We start from the raw sequence: 17,338 nt of genomic DNA, 5'->3' as shown, positions 1-17,338 counted from the left end.
CCATGAGGTATCCCTCATGGTTTGGAGCCGATTTTTGACGATTGCAAAAAAAAAAAAAAAAGTTGAGCAAAGGCGTCCGCAAATAAATGATGGATGGGAGCAATCGTTTGATGCTCTTCTGAGCGTCTAAAATTGCTCGTGTCACGAAAAAGGGGCCCAAATATATCCAAATCTCGCCGTGTTTTGCACATTTCCGACAAGTAAGAGGTAATGCAAATGTGCTGCCTGCCCATATACGAATTGTCTTCATGGACTCAGATGTGGAGAACCCTAGGAAAGTCAGAATCACAGTGACAAGCTGGATACGGTAAAAATGGAAAGTTGAAAAGTGGAATTTCATTATAACGCTAGTGGCAAATGCAAATAGTACTAAACACAGATAGTCCAAATGAACAGTGCTTACGAAAGCTATGCAGTTATGGTTGTTGGAATGCTTCATCAAGGTGTACATACATATATTTGGAAAAAAGGTTATACAGCACTTACAATAAAACGCATCTCTTCAATTGCCAAGGTCGAAATTTGTCCCATTTCCGCATGTATATAACAAGCATCAAATCATGTAATCACACAACCCAATTTTTATTATTTTCTAAATTTGCCCTGAAGCCATACTCTGTACATTTTCAGCTTTCTCTGTCGATTCACAATGAGTCTTCTATCAACAGCGTTTTGCTCGATAGTGAATTTTTCAAACATTTTAGCAATTTCTTCTGGCGTGAAAAAGTAGACTCTGGTGCCATCACCACGAATGTAAAAGTTCTCCTTCAATAGTCTGTTCTTTTTAAACCGTAATTGAGCCAGGTCGTATCTTCCATAGTCTCTAAACATGACCAATCCTCCAGGCTTTAGCATTTTGTAAATGTTCTTAATGGCCTGATCCCACTGCTCTGGTGCCAGTGCAGACAACACAAAGATGAGCACAATCATATCCAACGATTCGGGTTCAATCTCCTTGGGTATCTCTGCACTGGATAGATCCCACACAAAGGCAGATGACCTGGAGGGGTCGTAATGTCGATTGCCTCGCACCACATCCACTGCTGTTGATGAATAGTCTGCTGCATAGACAAACAGGTCTGGATTTTTGCTTTGATCCAGTAAGGGAAACATGGTGTTGCCTGCTCCACATCCAATTTCAAATACTCGCTTCTTGCCAGCATCCTCTTGACTTGTTTCAAATAGCTCAGGGAATTCAATCTTTAACCAGTTGCGATCCTTGAAGAATTTGTTTTCGTTTTTTTCGTAAAATTTGTTCCAGTATTCAGCTGGTTCCTTGTAATATTGCTCTGGAAGTGGTGGTGTTGTCATGTCAGCAAACATGGCTCACATCACATGTCTACGTTCATTACCTTGCTCATCTTCTGGCACTGGATTCTCCATCTGAGCAGATACCTTTTCTTTAGCCATATCCTCTTGCTCTTGGTCCCAATCCACATGATCCCTGTGTGCATTTCATTGTCAAGCAAGGTCACCTTTATAAGATCTACACAATCTTACCAGGCATTGTGAGCAAAGACATCATTATCTTGCTTCAAGAGTCGAGAACCAAATTTGGAGGTGTTTTCTGCATTCTTGTCTTGATCTACATCGAGCACAGACGAGCTTCTCTTTTTTCCAGTTTCCACATTATCAGCCATTCTTGTCAAAAAAAAAAGCGAAAAAGACATGCCAGATTTGCAATGCCATCTACCAGTAAAAGCAGTCTGTTTGAAAGGGTCCCTCTATTGCTTACATTTGATACTCCTCGAACCGGGCATTGAGGACAGCTCGCCGCACCTCTAGTGGATTTGAGTTGCCTTTGCGGGGATTCCGCAAGTAAAATGAGATGGACAGGTGCAACCATAAGCATACCTTCTCTTTCTCTAGACCATCCAGAATATCAACCATGGTGGTATGTAATCAAAGCACATTAATAGCAACATGTAGAAGGAAGAGGGGCATGTCATGACGATCGATGGATGATCCATGGATCATTATCAGCAATAACGACATTGGATGGGCAACATGGATGAAGGATGACAGTTGTATGGCTTTGGATCGGTAGCTAGCAAAGAGAGAAAAAAAAAACAGCTAATCAAGCACATTGTTCACCTTGCAACAATAACAGCAACATGCACACACACACACACAGCACTACATGAAATATACCATACCCTTCATTGATCTGCTTATGTTCTCTTCCTTCGACATGCTATAAGTACAGAATACAATAGAGAGGCTAATGTGACATTTGAATTATATAGCAAGGTACTTTCAAGCGTCAAGTCGAAGTTGGTCGTGTTGTCCTCATTAACTACGGTGCTGATGCCGGTAAGTTGGCTGTCATTATTGACATCGTTGACCACAACCGTGCTCTTATCGATGGTCCCACCACTGGTGTCACTCGTCAAGCCTTCCCCTTCCGTCGCATGGTCTTGACTCCCCTCGTCCTCAAGGATCTTCCTCGTGCTATCGGTCAAACTGCTCTCAAGAAGGCTTTGGAGAAGAACGATACCGTCAACGCTTGGAACAAGACTGCCTGGGCCAAGAAGCTCGAGCAACGCAAGACCCGTGCTGGTTTGTCTGATTTCGATCGTTTCAAGTTGTTGAAGTTGAAGAACCAAGTAAGTTTAGAAAAAGAGTGTGTGCGTTTGTGTTATGCTAGATTACTAATCCTACCTTGTAGCGTCGTTTCGCTGTCGGCTCTGCTGTTGCTGCTGCCAAGAAGCAAACTGCTTAAATATTCTTTATCGTTCCATGTATTCAATAAACCCAAGTTGAAAAATAACATTGTGATGATTTGAGCAAGATATTGTGTGTTTATTAGTTGTGTGTGTATTGGGTCCATGAGTATAACTTTATAAATGAGGGAAAAAGTACAGATTTACAAATCGTGTGATTTGACACTGTCTGAATCTTTCACTAGCTTCTCCTGGTCTTGTTGCTGATGCATTTTAAAGGAAGGTGTTATATCAGTGACATCAGTGACAAGGCTGTCAGACGGCTGTGCTGGCTCATGGTGGTTCATCTCGGCATAATCATCTTGTTCTTCTTCGGACGAGGAGTAACCTGCTACAGTGTTGTGATTTGAAAATTCGACAATGGGCTCATCTGGTTGATGAAGCTGTTCCTTTAACTCGGCAGCCTGCTGCTTTTCTTGCGCCTCCTTGAGGATTTCCTCTACTGTTCTCGTGGGGTCCTCATTCAAAGGCCTTCTACGCTTGTAAAACAAAAGATAGGCTGCTGTTGTCTTGACATCATTCACATCTACTTTGCTGACGTGCGAATCATCGAAATTGTACCAATACCCATCCTCAAAGTTTTGAGCAAAACTTGTGTCTATGGAGAGAGATGAGAAATTGTACACAAACACATACACAACCCAACTTACAATGGCCACCACCCAATCCACCATAATGGTTATCCACACCGTACAAATCATACACAAGCCTATCTTCATCCTTGACACTGGCATGATCCTCAATGCTCAACACACGATCCGTCAAGTCTAATTCTGATGTGGGGAAATCGATCAGAGCGTCAATCTTGTCTCTCCAAGTACGTGAATGACTGAATCGCTTCAAGTGGACCACCATGATTTCAGGCATGCGCCATAAATCAAACTTCTTTGTAGCACGCTGATGCTTCTTACACTTGGGACAGTACCAGAGATCCTCTTCACTCAACTCTTCTTCCTTGGTAAATTCGTCCAAACAATCAGACAAGGTCACTTGCTTCTTTTGCTGGGCAGTCATGTCCTCATCGTTGGGATCTCCTAAATCATGCATGTCGTTCCAAGCATCTGTGCAAACACCACTGTCGTTGCTATGGTGACGAGCAGCACCAAAAAGTTGCTGTGCCTTCTTGGGTGTCCATGCCAACAGGATGCCTTCTCCTTGTCGAATGATGGTGCTGGGGGGACAGGCGACCTTTCGCTTGGGCAAAACTGGTGGAGGGGCAGAATGCGAGGGCGGTGCTGGCGCAATCAGAGGGGATAATGGCCTGTTGCTGTTGGAGGAGAATCGGTCGCTGTTGTCAGAGCGGAAGGATACGTTGTCCATGGAATCACGGTCATCAGCATCAGGTTGGTTGTTGGCAGAAAACAAGGCAGCGGCATCCTCTACTTGGTCATCTTCATCCTCATCTTCTATGCGAGAAGGTAGTATTATGGAGTCTTCCATGTCAGTATCCTTTTCCTGTGCTTCAACTTGTTCGTCATCAGAGGAAGATTCATCTTGTTGCTTTAAATACGCTTCGAGCTGTTCTTGCTCGGCCTTGACTCTTTCAGCAAGATCGACCAAACCATTCCAGCTCTGTACACTCGGCAAGAGTTCCTCAAGACCACGAGAGTACGAGCGAGGAGCAGAGAAGACCTTGACAGCAAACAGGTTGCTCATGGGCTCAATCTTCTTTCCACCAGCAGCAGTGACAGCAGCAGCTGTATGAATCAAGTTGTTGCGGTTGGGTGCAGCAGTATCAATATCCATGTCATCTTGGCCTTCCAATACAGTAGTAGACTCCAATTCCGTGATTTCATCTTGTCGTTCTTGCTCTTGCTGCTCTTGTTGAATCACAGTGTCATAACCAGGAGGCTGTTCATCATCATTGTCAAAACTTTCGCTGTCTTCAAGTGTCTGCGACTCTTTCTCCAATGACTCGTTGTCTGATACGCTTTGCTGCTGATCCTCCTTGACTTCTTCAAACAACTTAAACTGAGTATAGCGTTCCACATGGGCTGATACCAGATGATAGAGTACATCAAACTTGTTGGCATCTTTGCGAGGCACAGCGAGGATAATAGGGTCGCCGAATTGGTCGATACGCTCACCGGAATACGTGTCAGTCTTGGTCACCGTGGCACAGTACACGGGAAACACAATCAACTGATTCTCATCAATGGGCTGGCTCACTTCATGATCGTCCTCCAACTGACTATAGCGGTTGTAAGAATATCTAGCCTTCTTCTTGGGGAGGGGAGGCACTGGGCCAGGAAGTTGGTAGACGTATATGATATCAGAAGAGCCAATGGTAGCTACAGGTTCATATTGAGGGAACACCTTGTAGATTTTGTGGCTAAAGAGTTCAACCACCAACAGCTATAACAGAGAAAAGAGTGAGTTATAAGCAATAGTGCCCATGTTGGTGTACTTGCTTACAGTATTGGGATCGTCCACAGACATCATCTTGGCCACCTCCTTTTGCAAGTGGGCAATGCTGGCTTCTTTGCTCAGGGTCACGACCATCTTTTGTAACTGCTGCGAAGGATCATAGGGAACATAAACAATGCTGGTCTTGCTCTTTTTCTTGATTGGTAATGGCAAGGATAAATACATGAATGGATCAAAAGTGACAGAGACCTATCGTCATTAAAATGAGTCAGTAACGCGCGCTTGTCTCCCCGAGTTGACTTGAATACACTACGTTTTTGCACTCTTCACAAATCAATCGACTTTTGAATTGGCCCTGGAACAAATCGACAATCACAGAGTCATTTCTAGCACGGTGATAATCCCAACTCTTTTGGGCAATTTCAGCATCCTTCATGCCATCGAAATCAGGTAGCTCAATGTAAGGCTTCTTGATGATGCGATTCAAATCTTCGTGAAGGCCATCCAGCAAAAATGCCAGTAATTCCTGTGTATCGTGTTGTTGATATCCACTGAAGGATGAGTTGAAGCGTCCAATGGTATACTTGAAATCTCGAGGTGCAAATGAGCCAGCTGTACCACTCCACAGGTGCTGTACCAACTCGCCATAGGCCTCTGCCACTTGTCCCTTCATGCCCAGTGGGTTGTCTCTGTTTAGGTCTGTCTTGTAATTGCCAGCCAAGAACCACTTTGTCAATTGAGGTGTGTTGCTGAGGCATTGTAGTGCTGAATTCATAAAACAGGTATTGCCCAAGTTTTGCAGGCCACATACACCACGTGTGTGTCGAGGAGGAGGAGGAGGAGGAGGCGACGTGGTGGATGAGGATGTTGTCAAATTGTTGAATCCATTGGCAAATAAGCTCGAAGCAGATGAGACAGAAGACGAGTCGCTGTTTTTGGTGGTGGGCTGTTGCTGATCAGATGGGAATTTACCTGTGGATTTATCTTTGACCTCTACAGCGACAAGCGACGCACCAGAGAAAGTCAATGTTGCGTCTTGCTGATCCAAATCCCAGCTGGTTGCTTGATTCACCACTTGAGCAGATACATTGGGTACAGATAGAGTGTCTGGCTCGTTCTTGAGGATCCATGCTTGCATGTCTGTGTCGGGTGCGAGATCAAATGCATTTTTGACAGCATTGACGAAATCAGCGACAGTACTGATCTGGGAGAGAGTGATGATAGGACAACGCGTCAGCTGGCTTGGATGGCTGCTGCTGCTCTCGATCAAATACAGCTTGAACTGGGGAGGATACATGTCGACTGTCTTTCCGTCGTCGTTGGTGATGACCAGTCTCTGAATAGGTTCTGCGTCGTCTCTGGAGCCATACCTAAAGAGAGTGTGTGCATCAGTCAAAGCGCCTTTTACTCATGATTTTACTGTGTTTACCAAGCAACTAACTCTATCCATGCCTCCTCTGGCACAGCAAAGACGTCTTCATCCAGCTCTAAATCTTCCGCAAGTCTGCCATTTTGAAGGATGGTGCGATTGTCGATGGGACCTGGAGGGGATCCTTGGCCAATGAGCCTGACTTCAGGTTGTGTGCTGCTCATACGAGCGCAGTATTGATGCCATCGATTATACCATGCCTTTGAGATTAAGCACCACGTTGTGCCGTCTTGCAAATGCTGTTCCTGCAACTGCTTGATCAAGCTGACTTGCTCTTTTGGGTCGACTTGTTGTGGTAACAGCTGTTCCTCATTGACGCTGGATTCTCTAGCCCGTTTCGTTAACACTGGACTTCTGTCCATCTCGGAATCTGACATGTTGTTGCTGTAACTATTAAACAGCGTAGAAAGAAAGTGAGAAAGACAAATGAAAAGAGAAAGATTTTTCTTTATTTTAAAAGAGTTGATGATATATGGATGATGTTGTTGATTTGAACCTCAGCGTAATTCACTTGATAAATTGACGTTTCCATTGCACAGCAGTATGGATTGGATCGAGTAGATAGATCCAGTCAAATCACAGCTATATAGTATTTTGATGGCATTGTTAAAAATCAATAAAATATGAGCATGGCCTCTTGGATCAAGACAGAAATCCATCTTGCAATGCTAGATCCAAGCAGAGCATGTAAGCTGGACCATGGCATTCAAACCACACCATGGCCATTTAGGGACTAAAATTAACTGGATTTGTGGCCAAATGAGCTACATTTTCATACAGGCACATTATGCAAATCTAGGATGGCGTTGGATATCAACAGATTTCATGGCAAATTACAACATGTGGATCCAAATCTAAAGCGATTCAACATCTACTGGCTGGAGCCATATCAACAAATATGGCGAATCAGTCGAGATCCATGCTTTGTTTCATTGTTCAATACATAGGTCAATGTGACGTGGCTAGCGAGTCGTTCTGCATACATTGGGTTCCAGCAAGCCAAAATGTATCCATTTTGCTTGATTACCTTTTTTCTTTTTCTTTCCAACTCTACATATAAAACTGCGCATTTGTTACAAGGATAAATAGCCTGACTCTATCTTTCTTTATACAATCTTCCTTCTTTATCTCTCACTCATACATACCTATCACTCATTGCAAGACAAATTCAGTAGCAACAACCACGGACATCACATCACATCAATCGACCACCTAGAGAGTATATTCTAATCCATCACTTGAACTTTTTGGTATATACTCTTCTCTTTTTTTTTTTTTTTGAAAAAAAAAATATATATATATATAAATAAGCAAATCTACCTCAATCAAAGCAACCTTATGGAGCAAAAGTCCAAAGCTTCAAAACGTACGACAAGAAAAGGCTCCTCTTCCAATACAACTCCTCAACATCCCAATACAGCGACTACTGCGACAACTTCACGTTATAGTTTAAGAAACAGAAAAGAGTCTTCAGCAGCGACAACAGCAGCAGCAGAGAATATCAGTACTACTTTTACAAGGTAAACACATGAATCATCCGCTGATAGGAGGACACTCACAATCCATACTAGATCGCAGAAAAGAAAACTTGAACCAAGACAACAAGCACAGAATCTCATTGACAAGAAGAAACCCAAGATGGATCATTCTACCACTAGCAGCAGCAGCAGCAGCAGCAGCAGCAGCAGCAGCAAAGGAAAGCAAAAGGTTGAAACCAAGGCCACAGTAACAAAGTAAGGAGTCGATGAGTAGCCAATGTAACACACACACACACACGCACACAGCAACTTATCACACTGTCTAGTAGAAAAATGAAACAGGATGATGTCTTGGATAACTACAATAACGATAATCATGATGATGAAATCCAAGAAGATGAGGAAGATAATGACGACCAGATGGATCCAATGCATTTTGACCACCAACAACAAGAGGATGAGGACGCTTCTTCTGCTTCTCAAGAAGAGGATGATGACAACCATCCAGATGAACAGGAAAATCAAGACGACGATGAGGATGACGATGAGGATGACGAGGAGAATGAAATGTCTCGTGTCAGAAGAACACTTGGTCTTCACATGCAAGGCTTGTTTGGCGGCATGATGTCCTCTGATTTTGGCAGATTCAAATCCATCTTGGCAAGTCTCAGAAACAGCGATGATCCCACTGTACAGTTGATTGCGCTTCAAGAATTGGCAGAGATACTCTCGGTCAGCAGCGAGGACAATTTGGCTGGTTATTTTTCGAGTGATAGTTTTGCCAGAGAACTGGTCCGTATCATGAAGGGTCCAGGTGATGTGTTGTCTCAAGTAGGTGGTGTCAGCGACGACATGGATCAAGACATGATGCTTGCTTTGGCCATGAGCGAAGGTCTTTCAGGTGGCAATCCAGAAGTCATGCTGCTTGCATGCCGCTGTATATCCAACTTGCTGGAAGCCATGCCCACTGCTGTCACTAGTATTGTCTCTCATGGTGCTATTCGTGTCCTCTGTCAAAAGCTGAAATCCATTCAGTATATTGATCTGGCAGAACAAGCTTTGTACGCACTAGAAAAAATTGCAGCTCAGCTTCCGCGTGCCGTAGTGCATGAAGGCGGTCTTGCAGCAGCACTGATGTATTTCGACTTTTTCAGCATTCATGCACAACGCACAGCATTACGCACGGCATCCAACTGCATGCGTGGTATCGATTTAGATTCGTTTCCTCAAGTCATGGAAGTGGTGCCTACCTTGATGAGTACCATGAGCTACTCGGATCGATCTGTCATTGAATTGAGCTGTCTGTGTTGGGTCAGAATAGCAGAGAGCTACCGTAGCAACAAGGAGTGTTTGGAGCGTGCCATCTCGGTGGATTTATTGCAAGTGTTGTATGGATTATTGCCTATTCCTGGCAACGTGAATGCAGTGCACCCAGCCACATGTCAAGACTTGCTGCGTATCTTTCGGGCGATCGCCAAAGCATCACCTCAGCTTGGCTTGGAACTGCTCAGACTTAACATGATTGAAGGTCTTTGTCACATTTTGATGGGTACAACAGCAGTACCCACAATCCAGCAACACATTACCTTGGACTCCAAATGGCGCGATTCCCTCCCTACCATCATGAAGATCATTGTCGACTTGTTGCCCTCTTTGCCCAAGGACGATATGTTTAGCTCTCGACGATTTCGATCTGTGGCTAGTCGCACTCGCTCTTCATCCTCTTCTACTGCAGCTGTAGCAGTGGAAGCTACTACTATATCTGAGGATCCTCGCATTACCTGGTTCAATGAGGATCCTCAAGTCATGCTTAAGCTGGACTCGATCTTGTTTCCCCTTGTGCTGGACATCTACGCGTCCACTGTCAATTTGCGAGTACGCCAATTGGTCACTCACGCCTGTGTCAAGCTGCTGCAGTTCTCCAACGCTGATACTCTAAACAAGGTTTTAAAGGATGTCTCCTTATCCAGTTTCTTGTCTGGCATTTTGACGCGTCAAGAACACCCCGTATTGCTGATTGATGCACTCTATCAAACAGAGTTGCTAATCAAAAAGCTGCCCAACGTGTATCCATTCCTGTTTGAAAGAGAGGGTGTATTGCACGAGATTGAGTCCATCTCAAAGCTGCCCTTGACAGAAGAGTCTACGCCGGCAACACCACAACAGCAGAAGCCAGCATCAGCAGCAGCAGCCGCAGCAACAACCACGCAGCTCAGTCAAGATAATACCACTGTGGATGAGAGTGATGACACAACAACAGACGCAGATAAGCAATTCAACAAAACAACCAAAGGCGATGAGGATGATGACGGTGACGATAACGACGACGATGAGGACGATGAGAGTGATGTCCAAGGAAGAGCAGCAACTAGCTCTTCTTCTACCAAACCAGCATCACCATCACAGCGACAATCGCGCATGCTAAATAGTCATGGTTTGCAAGCCATGATGCGCAATCATCAGTTGCTACAGCAACAACAGCGTCATCGACACCATTCGCTGGAGAATGAAAAGGGCGTTGGTCGTGGATCCACCCGCAAGTACATTATACAGCTTGCTCAGCACTTTGTGGAAAACTACTTTTACCAACAACAAGATAGCAGAGGCAGCAGCTTGAAGGAGATTCTCCAGTTTACACATGACGTTTTGCACCCTACAGACGATGATCCAGCCTCAGAGCAAGCATTGATGCGACTCTCTGGCTACTTGCGTGATTCCATCATGGGCATTAGCAGCTTTGAATTGATCAACTCGGGTTTAATGAAGGCGTTATTGACCTATTTGACCAGCAACGATGACACACTCAAGGCTCCTTTGCAAGACCGTGTGGAAGCATTTGAGCGCATCTTTGTTCAGCAACCAGATATTGACACAGAAGGCAACAATGCGCTCAAGAAGTTAGTGATTCGCTTGCAAGAGATCCTGAGTCGATTTGAAACTTTTGAAGTTGTGACACCGTTGGAATCCACTGCCAACGACAGTCTGCGCAATCCCACCAGCATGTTGGCCAAGCAGCTGCGATTGAGACTGACTGGCACCAGTGACGATATCCCCAGTAGTTTCAAGCAGTTGATGGTGTCGACACATGCAGTGGCTACCTTCCGAGTGCTAGAAGACTACTTGCTTGCTCGCATCAGTGCTACGTCCATCCTGTGTGATATGGAAGATGACCATGAGGACGACGACGACGACGAGGAGGACGATGAGGAACGTTTGATCATTGACAGAGACGGCATGGACATTGATCAAGAGGATTCCATGGAGCATGCTGATACAGTCATGAGTGAAACTGTGGTTGTCAACAAGGAGGATACCGAGGAGGACGAGCAAGACGAGCCAGCTGCATCCAAGGCAACTGCTACTACGAGCAGCAGCAGCAGCAGCAGCAGCAGCAGCGGTAGCTCATCTGTTCCAGTCAACAGAAAGGAAAAGAAGGATGGCGAGTGGAAGATTCGTTTCTCCATGAATGGTACCACCATCTCCAATGACTCTACCGTGTATGCTGCAGTCCATCAACATGAAATTAGTACTGGCAACGCATCTCCTATTGGACGCAACATTTGGGCATCCTCCCATCCCATCTCCTTTGAGCGTGTTTGGGTGCGCCACAATGAACAAGATCAAAAGCCGGCTGTGGTGAGTCAATTGGCAGACATTAGTCGACCCAAGGAACTAAAGGAGGACTCTACCTGCTACCAAGTGCTCTTGTTGCTTAAGGCTTTGTCGCTTGCCATTTCTAAGCGCACCAACGGCATCACCCCACAAGATTTTGTCAACCGAAAACTGACTGCCAAGGTCAACCGTCAATTGGAAGAGCCCTTGATCGTCGCAAGTTCTTGCTTGCCCACCTGGATCTACTGGCTGATGAGTGAGACGCCCTTCTTGTTCCCTTTTGAAACGCGCTATCTGTTCATCCAAAGCACCTCATTTGGCTATGCACGTCTGATTGCTCGCTGGCAAAGTCTGCAAATGCGCAACAACACGCAAAATGGACCTCGCAATGACACTGCAGATCAGCAGCCCGTGTTGGGCCGTATGGAGAGACAAAAGGTAAGAATTATACGCACACAGATGCTAGAGTCCGCTGTCAAGATCTTGGACTTGTTTGGAAGCTCGCCTACCGTACTGGAAATTGAATACATGGGAGAAGAAGGCACGGGTATGGGTCCTACTCTAGAGTTCTACGCAGCCACGTCCAAGGAATTTAGCAAGCACTCGCTTAACATGTGGCGTGGATCCAACAAGGCTGAAAAGGGCCATGTTGAAGCGCCCTTTGGTCTGTTCCCCAAGACATGCACCAAGCCAGGCTCGCGATCTGCCAAAAAGGTCAATCATCTGTTCAAGACGTTGGGTCAATTCATTGCCAAGGGCTTGTTGGATTTTAGAATTCTAGACATCCCATTCAACCCTGCTTTCTTTAAAGTAGCTTTGGATCATGTGGAACCCAGTCCAGCGCTTTTGATGGTAAGTTGGGTAAAGCGAGATGACGTATGGCAAGTGTATACTGATGAATGTTGTAGGAAATTGACCCCCAATTAGCCAAGTCTATCCGCATGTTGACATCCTATTTAGAGCAAAAGCGTGTCATCTATCAAGACAGCAGCAAGGTAGTGTATTCACGATTGCAACTGGACGACTCGAGACTCACATCTGTATAGACATTGGCACAGCAATCAGCTGCAGCAAAGAAAATTCAAGTGGATGGAGCCAAACTAGAAGATCTCTGTCTTGATTTTACACTGCCCGGAGACAGCAACTATGAATTAAAGGTGAGTTAGTTGGAGTATACCACTGGGCCAAGATGATCATCTAACACTTACCATGTGTCTTTAGGCGGGCGGAGCAGATATTGCAGTTACCATCAACAATGTGGAAGAATATATTGACCTGGTTCAGGACGCCATTGCCGGCTCTGGTATCTCTCAACAGATCAACGCATTCAGAGAAGGCTTCAACGGACTGTTTGCTATTGATGATTTAAAGCTATTGACACACGCTGAATTGGTCTCGCTGTTTGGCAAAGCATCTGAAGATTGGAGCTACACGACATTGGTCAACGCCATTAGAGCAGATCATGGCTTCACCATGGAGAGTGAGCCTGTGCGATTCTTGCTGGAAATCCTCACCAATTTGTCAGATGAAGAAAAGCGCCAATTCCTCCAGTTTACAACAGGATCACCCAGATTGCCTATTGGTGGTTGGAAAGCACTTCGCCCTGTATTCACTGTGGTCTGCAAGATCCCTGAAGCGCCCTTGACACCTGATGACTATTTGCCCTCTGTCATGACCTGTGCCAACTACTTTAAGATGCCAGCCTACTCGACCAAAGAGATTATGCTTGAACGATTATTGACATCCATGAAGGAAGGCCAAAGTAGCTTTTTGCTTTCTTGATTATGTATATTCCCCCCCTCTATTCACTCTCATTCCTTCTTATTGCACGCTCACGCTCACAACAATGCCATGTTTGTACACACACACACACACACATTTATATATTCTCATTTCGCAGCTCTTATATGATCCATATCCATACCATTACAATAAAATTTGACATGATTTCCTGAGTATACCAGTAGCAAGGCTTCTTTATATGCTCAATTAACCCATAATAACCTCAACAAAAGTAAGAACACGCACTTGATTATGATAACATCAGGACAGTTGATCTGGCTATATGCTATATGCAAGAGTAAAAAAAGAATCATTACCCATCTCATGGTAGATGAATCGATGCTTGCTCAAATTATTATTGATATAAAACTTTTTGCCATAAATAATGCATTGATAGCTGACTCTGACCAAGTTAGATAATTTTATTGATTTACAGGTTTTCATCTCATAGTACATCCATCGACGCTATCCCAACACACTTATCATAGGGAAGCTCAGATAATAGTTAGTTTAAAAAGTAATAGAGATTTGCACGAGTGAGAGTGGAGGTAAAACCAAAGGAAATAGATCCAAGCTATCCGCTGCCAGGACCCTCCAAGAAGATTGATTTAAGACTGACAATCATGCCCAAATGCCCAAATGTCCAATTCTGTTGAAAGCTTCCAGCATTCCCTGCCAAGTCCTACCATTGAATCAGAGCTTTACTGTTAATCAACATAAAGTACACGAAACCAAGCATTACCTTTGTTCAAAAGAGTTATTTTGAGGGGCAAATGCCAATTTTCATGCTTTGATGCGGTACTTGCACGGATTACCATCTCCATAACATGGCTGTCGAAAGGCAGACATGACTAGTGCAAGTACACCAACTGCTTGCTTCCATCCAAAAGATCAATCAAGCTGGCAATAGCAAGATTGCTAGAGGTATCTCCACAAGGCTGACACTGAAGGCTGCATCAGTAAGGAATCGTCGAGCACTCATGCAAGAATGTACATGTATATTATATATATAAAAAGATGTGTGAGTAGCTTGCAATAAACAGATTTGCAAAAAAAAAAAAAAAAAAAAAAAAACGCGTCAGCTTTACCTGAAAGTACAATGAATAATAGCAATGAATAGTACTGCGCAGAAATCACCTCGTTGCCCACGCTCTGGAATGAAGCAAAGCTACTAATCCAGCGTCAAGGAGAAATATATCCGGCATAATTGCTTCCATCCAATCTCATTACATGGTAAGTGACAATGAAACTGATATCTCCACACGCCTGCTGCACAGTGCCTAAACAATTTTGATGCGGTACTTGCACGGATTACCATCTCCATAACATGGCTGTCGAAAGACAGACATGACTAGCACAAGTACACCAACTGCTTGCTTCCATCCAAAAGATCAATCAAGCTGGCAATAGCAAGATTGCTAGAGGTATCTCCACAAGGCTGACACTGAAGGCTGCATCAGTAAGGAATCGTCGAGCATTCATGCAAGAATGTACATGTATATTATATATATATATATATATAAAGATGTGTGAGTAGCTTGATTTCAGTGAATGTGTAAACTTACCTGGGTACAAACTATTAGAAGGCTAAAAAGTATTGCACAAAAATCAACTTGTTGCCAACGCGTTAAAATAGAGCTTTGCTCCATATTTAAACGTCAAAGGAGATGTAGCAGATATATGTACTTCCATTCAGCTTCGCCACTCCAGGTAAAGGGTATTAAAAGCTAGTATTTCCATACATCTGTTGCGCAATAACTCTATTATCAAACAAAGAAAAAAAAAAAAAATATATATATATATATATAATGGTGCCCACAGACCAACAACGTGACGTTCAAGTCAATGCCCACTTATACATTTGACACCACATTCGCTTTAAAATCGCTTGGAACATGTCAAACAGGCCCAAAGAAAAAAGAGCTGTGAGAAAGCCTACGTTGAATGGTGTGCCAGGAGATTACATCCTTCCGGTTGCGATACGCGATAGTTGTGGTCTAAATCTCTTGACACTCAATGCTAGAGAATGGCCCTCCGTGGAGAAACTTGTGGATGCCTACTTTCAAGATGCAAATGTTTGGTCAAGCTCTCATTCGGAATTGCACAAGCAGCTGTTGGATGGATTTGCTTGCCTTGATCATACCTCGGTAAGACCATGTGTCAAATCCTTTGCAAGACAAGTTCGTCTATATTTGCAAGCACCTTGTATTGTCGATGCCTTGAAGAAATACTATCATTTCAAGGAAAGAATTGCCACTCAACGCCAACATGCCCTGCTAGCAGAAATTGAAGGAGATATCACGGGCGCTGCTCTCTCGCAGCGAGGCGCAAAGAGATTATTAGAAGAAGACAACAACCAGGTAAATGCTTGCGATGTGCTTAGTATGGGAAGTGTACTAAAAAAAATATATATATATACTTTAGGCTACCTCTTCCTCAACAAGACAACGAGTGCTGGTAAAGAAAAGACATTTTTGAGACAATATTAACAACAATTCTAAATTAATGCTTCGTAGCTCTCAATTCGTACAGATACTCCTGATGTATCCGAGCTCTCTGGAGATTCTGGTCAAAATGATGCCTTAGATGGAAGCAACCAGTACGAAGAGCCTCTGCTTGATCTCGATGAGCCAGCCAATATCAGTCCCAGTGTGAAGAAAGTAAGTTTAGTATCGCATACGTTGGATCAAACATGTCTCACAAAACATACGCACACTATAGAGCCAATACTCATTCGTATCAAATGGAAAACGCTTCGACTATCATACACCCTCAAGAAACCTCGTATCGCCCAAAAAACCTGTCTTATCTCAAACTGATCATAGATCCCTGAGCGATTTGTTCGAAATACGTCTCTCCTCGGGTACACAAGGCAGTTGCTCTCACGACACTGAATCTCTGTATGAGCAATACCAAGACCAGCAGCACGCAAACAGTTGTTTAAAGACTCACACAGGGGCCATTTCTTTCTTGACCACCGCTTTGGACCCTGACAATTTCCTTGACACCAGCAAGCTTTGGGCATTACCTGGTCAAGGCAAATTCATTGACATGATGCGCCACATCCTCACCGATTATTACCAAACGTGCCGAAGAGCGTCACCTCTTGATCTTAATCAAGAGCGAACATTCTTCTGTGAATGCGTTGTACCGATTTTTAGAAACTTTGGCGTTTTGATTGGAGACATTAGTGGTTCTTGGTAAGTATTTTTTGGTAATATCTAGGGAAGACGACGAGGGCATCAATTGATTATGGTCAAAGGTGTGAGAAACAGCTCCTGGAAACAAAACGGGTGTGGCTCCCTTTGAAAGACTTTAGAGTAACAGGCATAACAAGAAAGCTCCATGATGGCATCCTGTCCAATAAAGCAGAGACCATTGCAATCATTCTAGAGTCGTCTGGGTAAGCTAAACATTTTCTTTTGATTTCTTGTATGAGTCAATAAGGCTAACGTGCTCCTTTAAAAGATCAGAACACAGCACTGCGCATATCATCGATGATACCTACAAGCAGTTGAAAAGCACCAGCGACTTTTATAAATACCTGATTAGCAAGTATACAATGGGCTCACTACAAACTCTTATGGCCATCAAAATCCCCTGTGTGACAATAATTAGCAACTGCCTCACCCTCTGCCTCACAACCATACACAATGAACATAAATGGAAATACGTTGAGGTTCGTTCATGTGTTATCCCTACCAACACTAAAGAAAGGAAAGCATGGATCAAAGCTTTCGAGTTTCTAGCCTGTCTTGAGGATGTCGTGAATTTGTCGCTGAAATCAATCGAACAACTGGAGAATGAGTCCTTGGGTTACACTACCTTGGACTCTAATGAAATATTGGTTAAAGATTACTTGATGTAAATCTCTCCAACCCCCCCCCCAACACACACACACTCTTCTTTTATACCAACTATAAATTGCTCATTGTATATCTCATCCC

General features: G+C 44.0%; 5 protein-coding genes across 5 annotated transcripts; 3 read left to right on the top strand and 2 right to left on the bottom strand.

Annotated features, from left to right (window-relative positions):
* Window positions 1–585: 585 nt before the first annotated feature.
* Window positions 586–1,640, bottom strand: ATC70_000153 (uncharacterized protein; the record flags this gene model as incomplete). The annotated part of the gene is made up of 3 exons (XM_064819574.1): window positions 586–1,289; window positions 1,353–1,444; window positions 1,501–1,640. 3 exons carry the CDS (start codon window positions 1,638–1,640, stop codon window positions 586–588), a joined length of 936 nt encoding a protein of 311 aa, XP_064683494.1.
* A 248-nt stretch (window positions 1,641–1,888) lies between these two features.
* ATC70_000152 (tRNA N(3)-methylcytidine methyltransferase) lies at window positions 1,889–2,722 on the top strand (the record flags this gene model as incomplete). Its single annotated transcript, XM_064819573.1, has 3 exons — window positions 1,889–1,894; window positions 2,247–2,606; window positions 2,669–2,722. The coding sequence occupies 3 exons, from the start codon at window positions 1,889–1,891 to the stop codon at window positions 2,720–2,722; spliced, it is 420 nt and encodes a 139-aa protein (XP_064683493.1).
* A 144-nt stretch (window positions 2,723–2,866) lies between these two features.
* On the bottom strand, window positions 2,867–6,896 carry ATC70_000151 (Ribosomal_L14e domain-containing protein; the record flags this gene model as incomplete). Its single annotated transcript, XM_064819572.1, has 5 exons — window positions 2,867–3,321; window positions 3,374–5,078; window positions 5,139–5,339; window positions 5,404–6,460; window positions 6,520–6,896. 5 exons carry the CDS (start codon window positions 6,894–6,896, stop codon window positions 2,867–2,869), a joined length of 3,795 nt encoding a protein of 1,264 aa, XP_064683492.1.
* Window positions 6,897–7,857: 961 nt separating this feature from the next.
* On the top strand, window positions 7,858–13,391 carry ATC70_000150 (uncharacterized protein; the record flags this gene model as incomplete). The annotated part of the gene is made up of 6 exons (XM_064819571.1): window positions 7,858–8,039; window positions 8,091–8,252; window positions 8,324–12,461; window positions 12,518–12,604; window positions 12,656–12,766; window positions 12,831–13,391. The coding sequence occupies 6 exons, from the start codon at window positions 7,858–7,860 to the stop codon at window positions 13,389–13,391; spliced, it is 5,241 nt and encodes a 1,746-aa protein (XP_064683491.1).
* A 1,895-nt stretch (window positions 13,392–15,286) lies between these two features.
* On the top strand, window positions 15,287–17,259 carry UFD4 (Ubiquitin fusion degradation protein 4; the record flags this gene model as incomplete). Its single annotated transcript, XM_064819570.1, has 6 exons — window positions 15,287–15,751; window positions 15,816–15,848; window positions 15,908–16,051; window positions 16,113–16,591; window positions 16,654–16,794; window positions 16,860–17,259. The coding sequence occupies 6 exons, from the start codon at window positions 15,287–15,289 to the stop codon at window positions 17,257–17,259; spliced, it is 1,662 nt and encodes a 553-aa protein (XP_064683490.1).
* Window positions 17,260–17,338: the final 79 nt, after the last annotated feature.

This window comes from Mucor velutinosus, assembly GCF_035048745.1.
Source record: "Mucor velutinosus strain NIH1002 chromosome Unknown tig00000041, whole genome shotgun sequence".
Lineage (NCBI taxonomy): Eukaryota > Fungi > Mucoromycota > Mucoromycetes > Mucorales > Mucoraceae > Mucor > Mucor velutinosus.
Note: the sequence above shows the minus strand (reverse complement) of the source record. Positions and strands in the feature narration are given on the sequence as shown.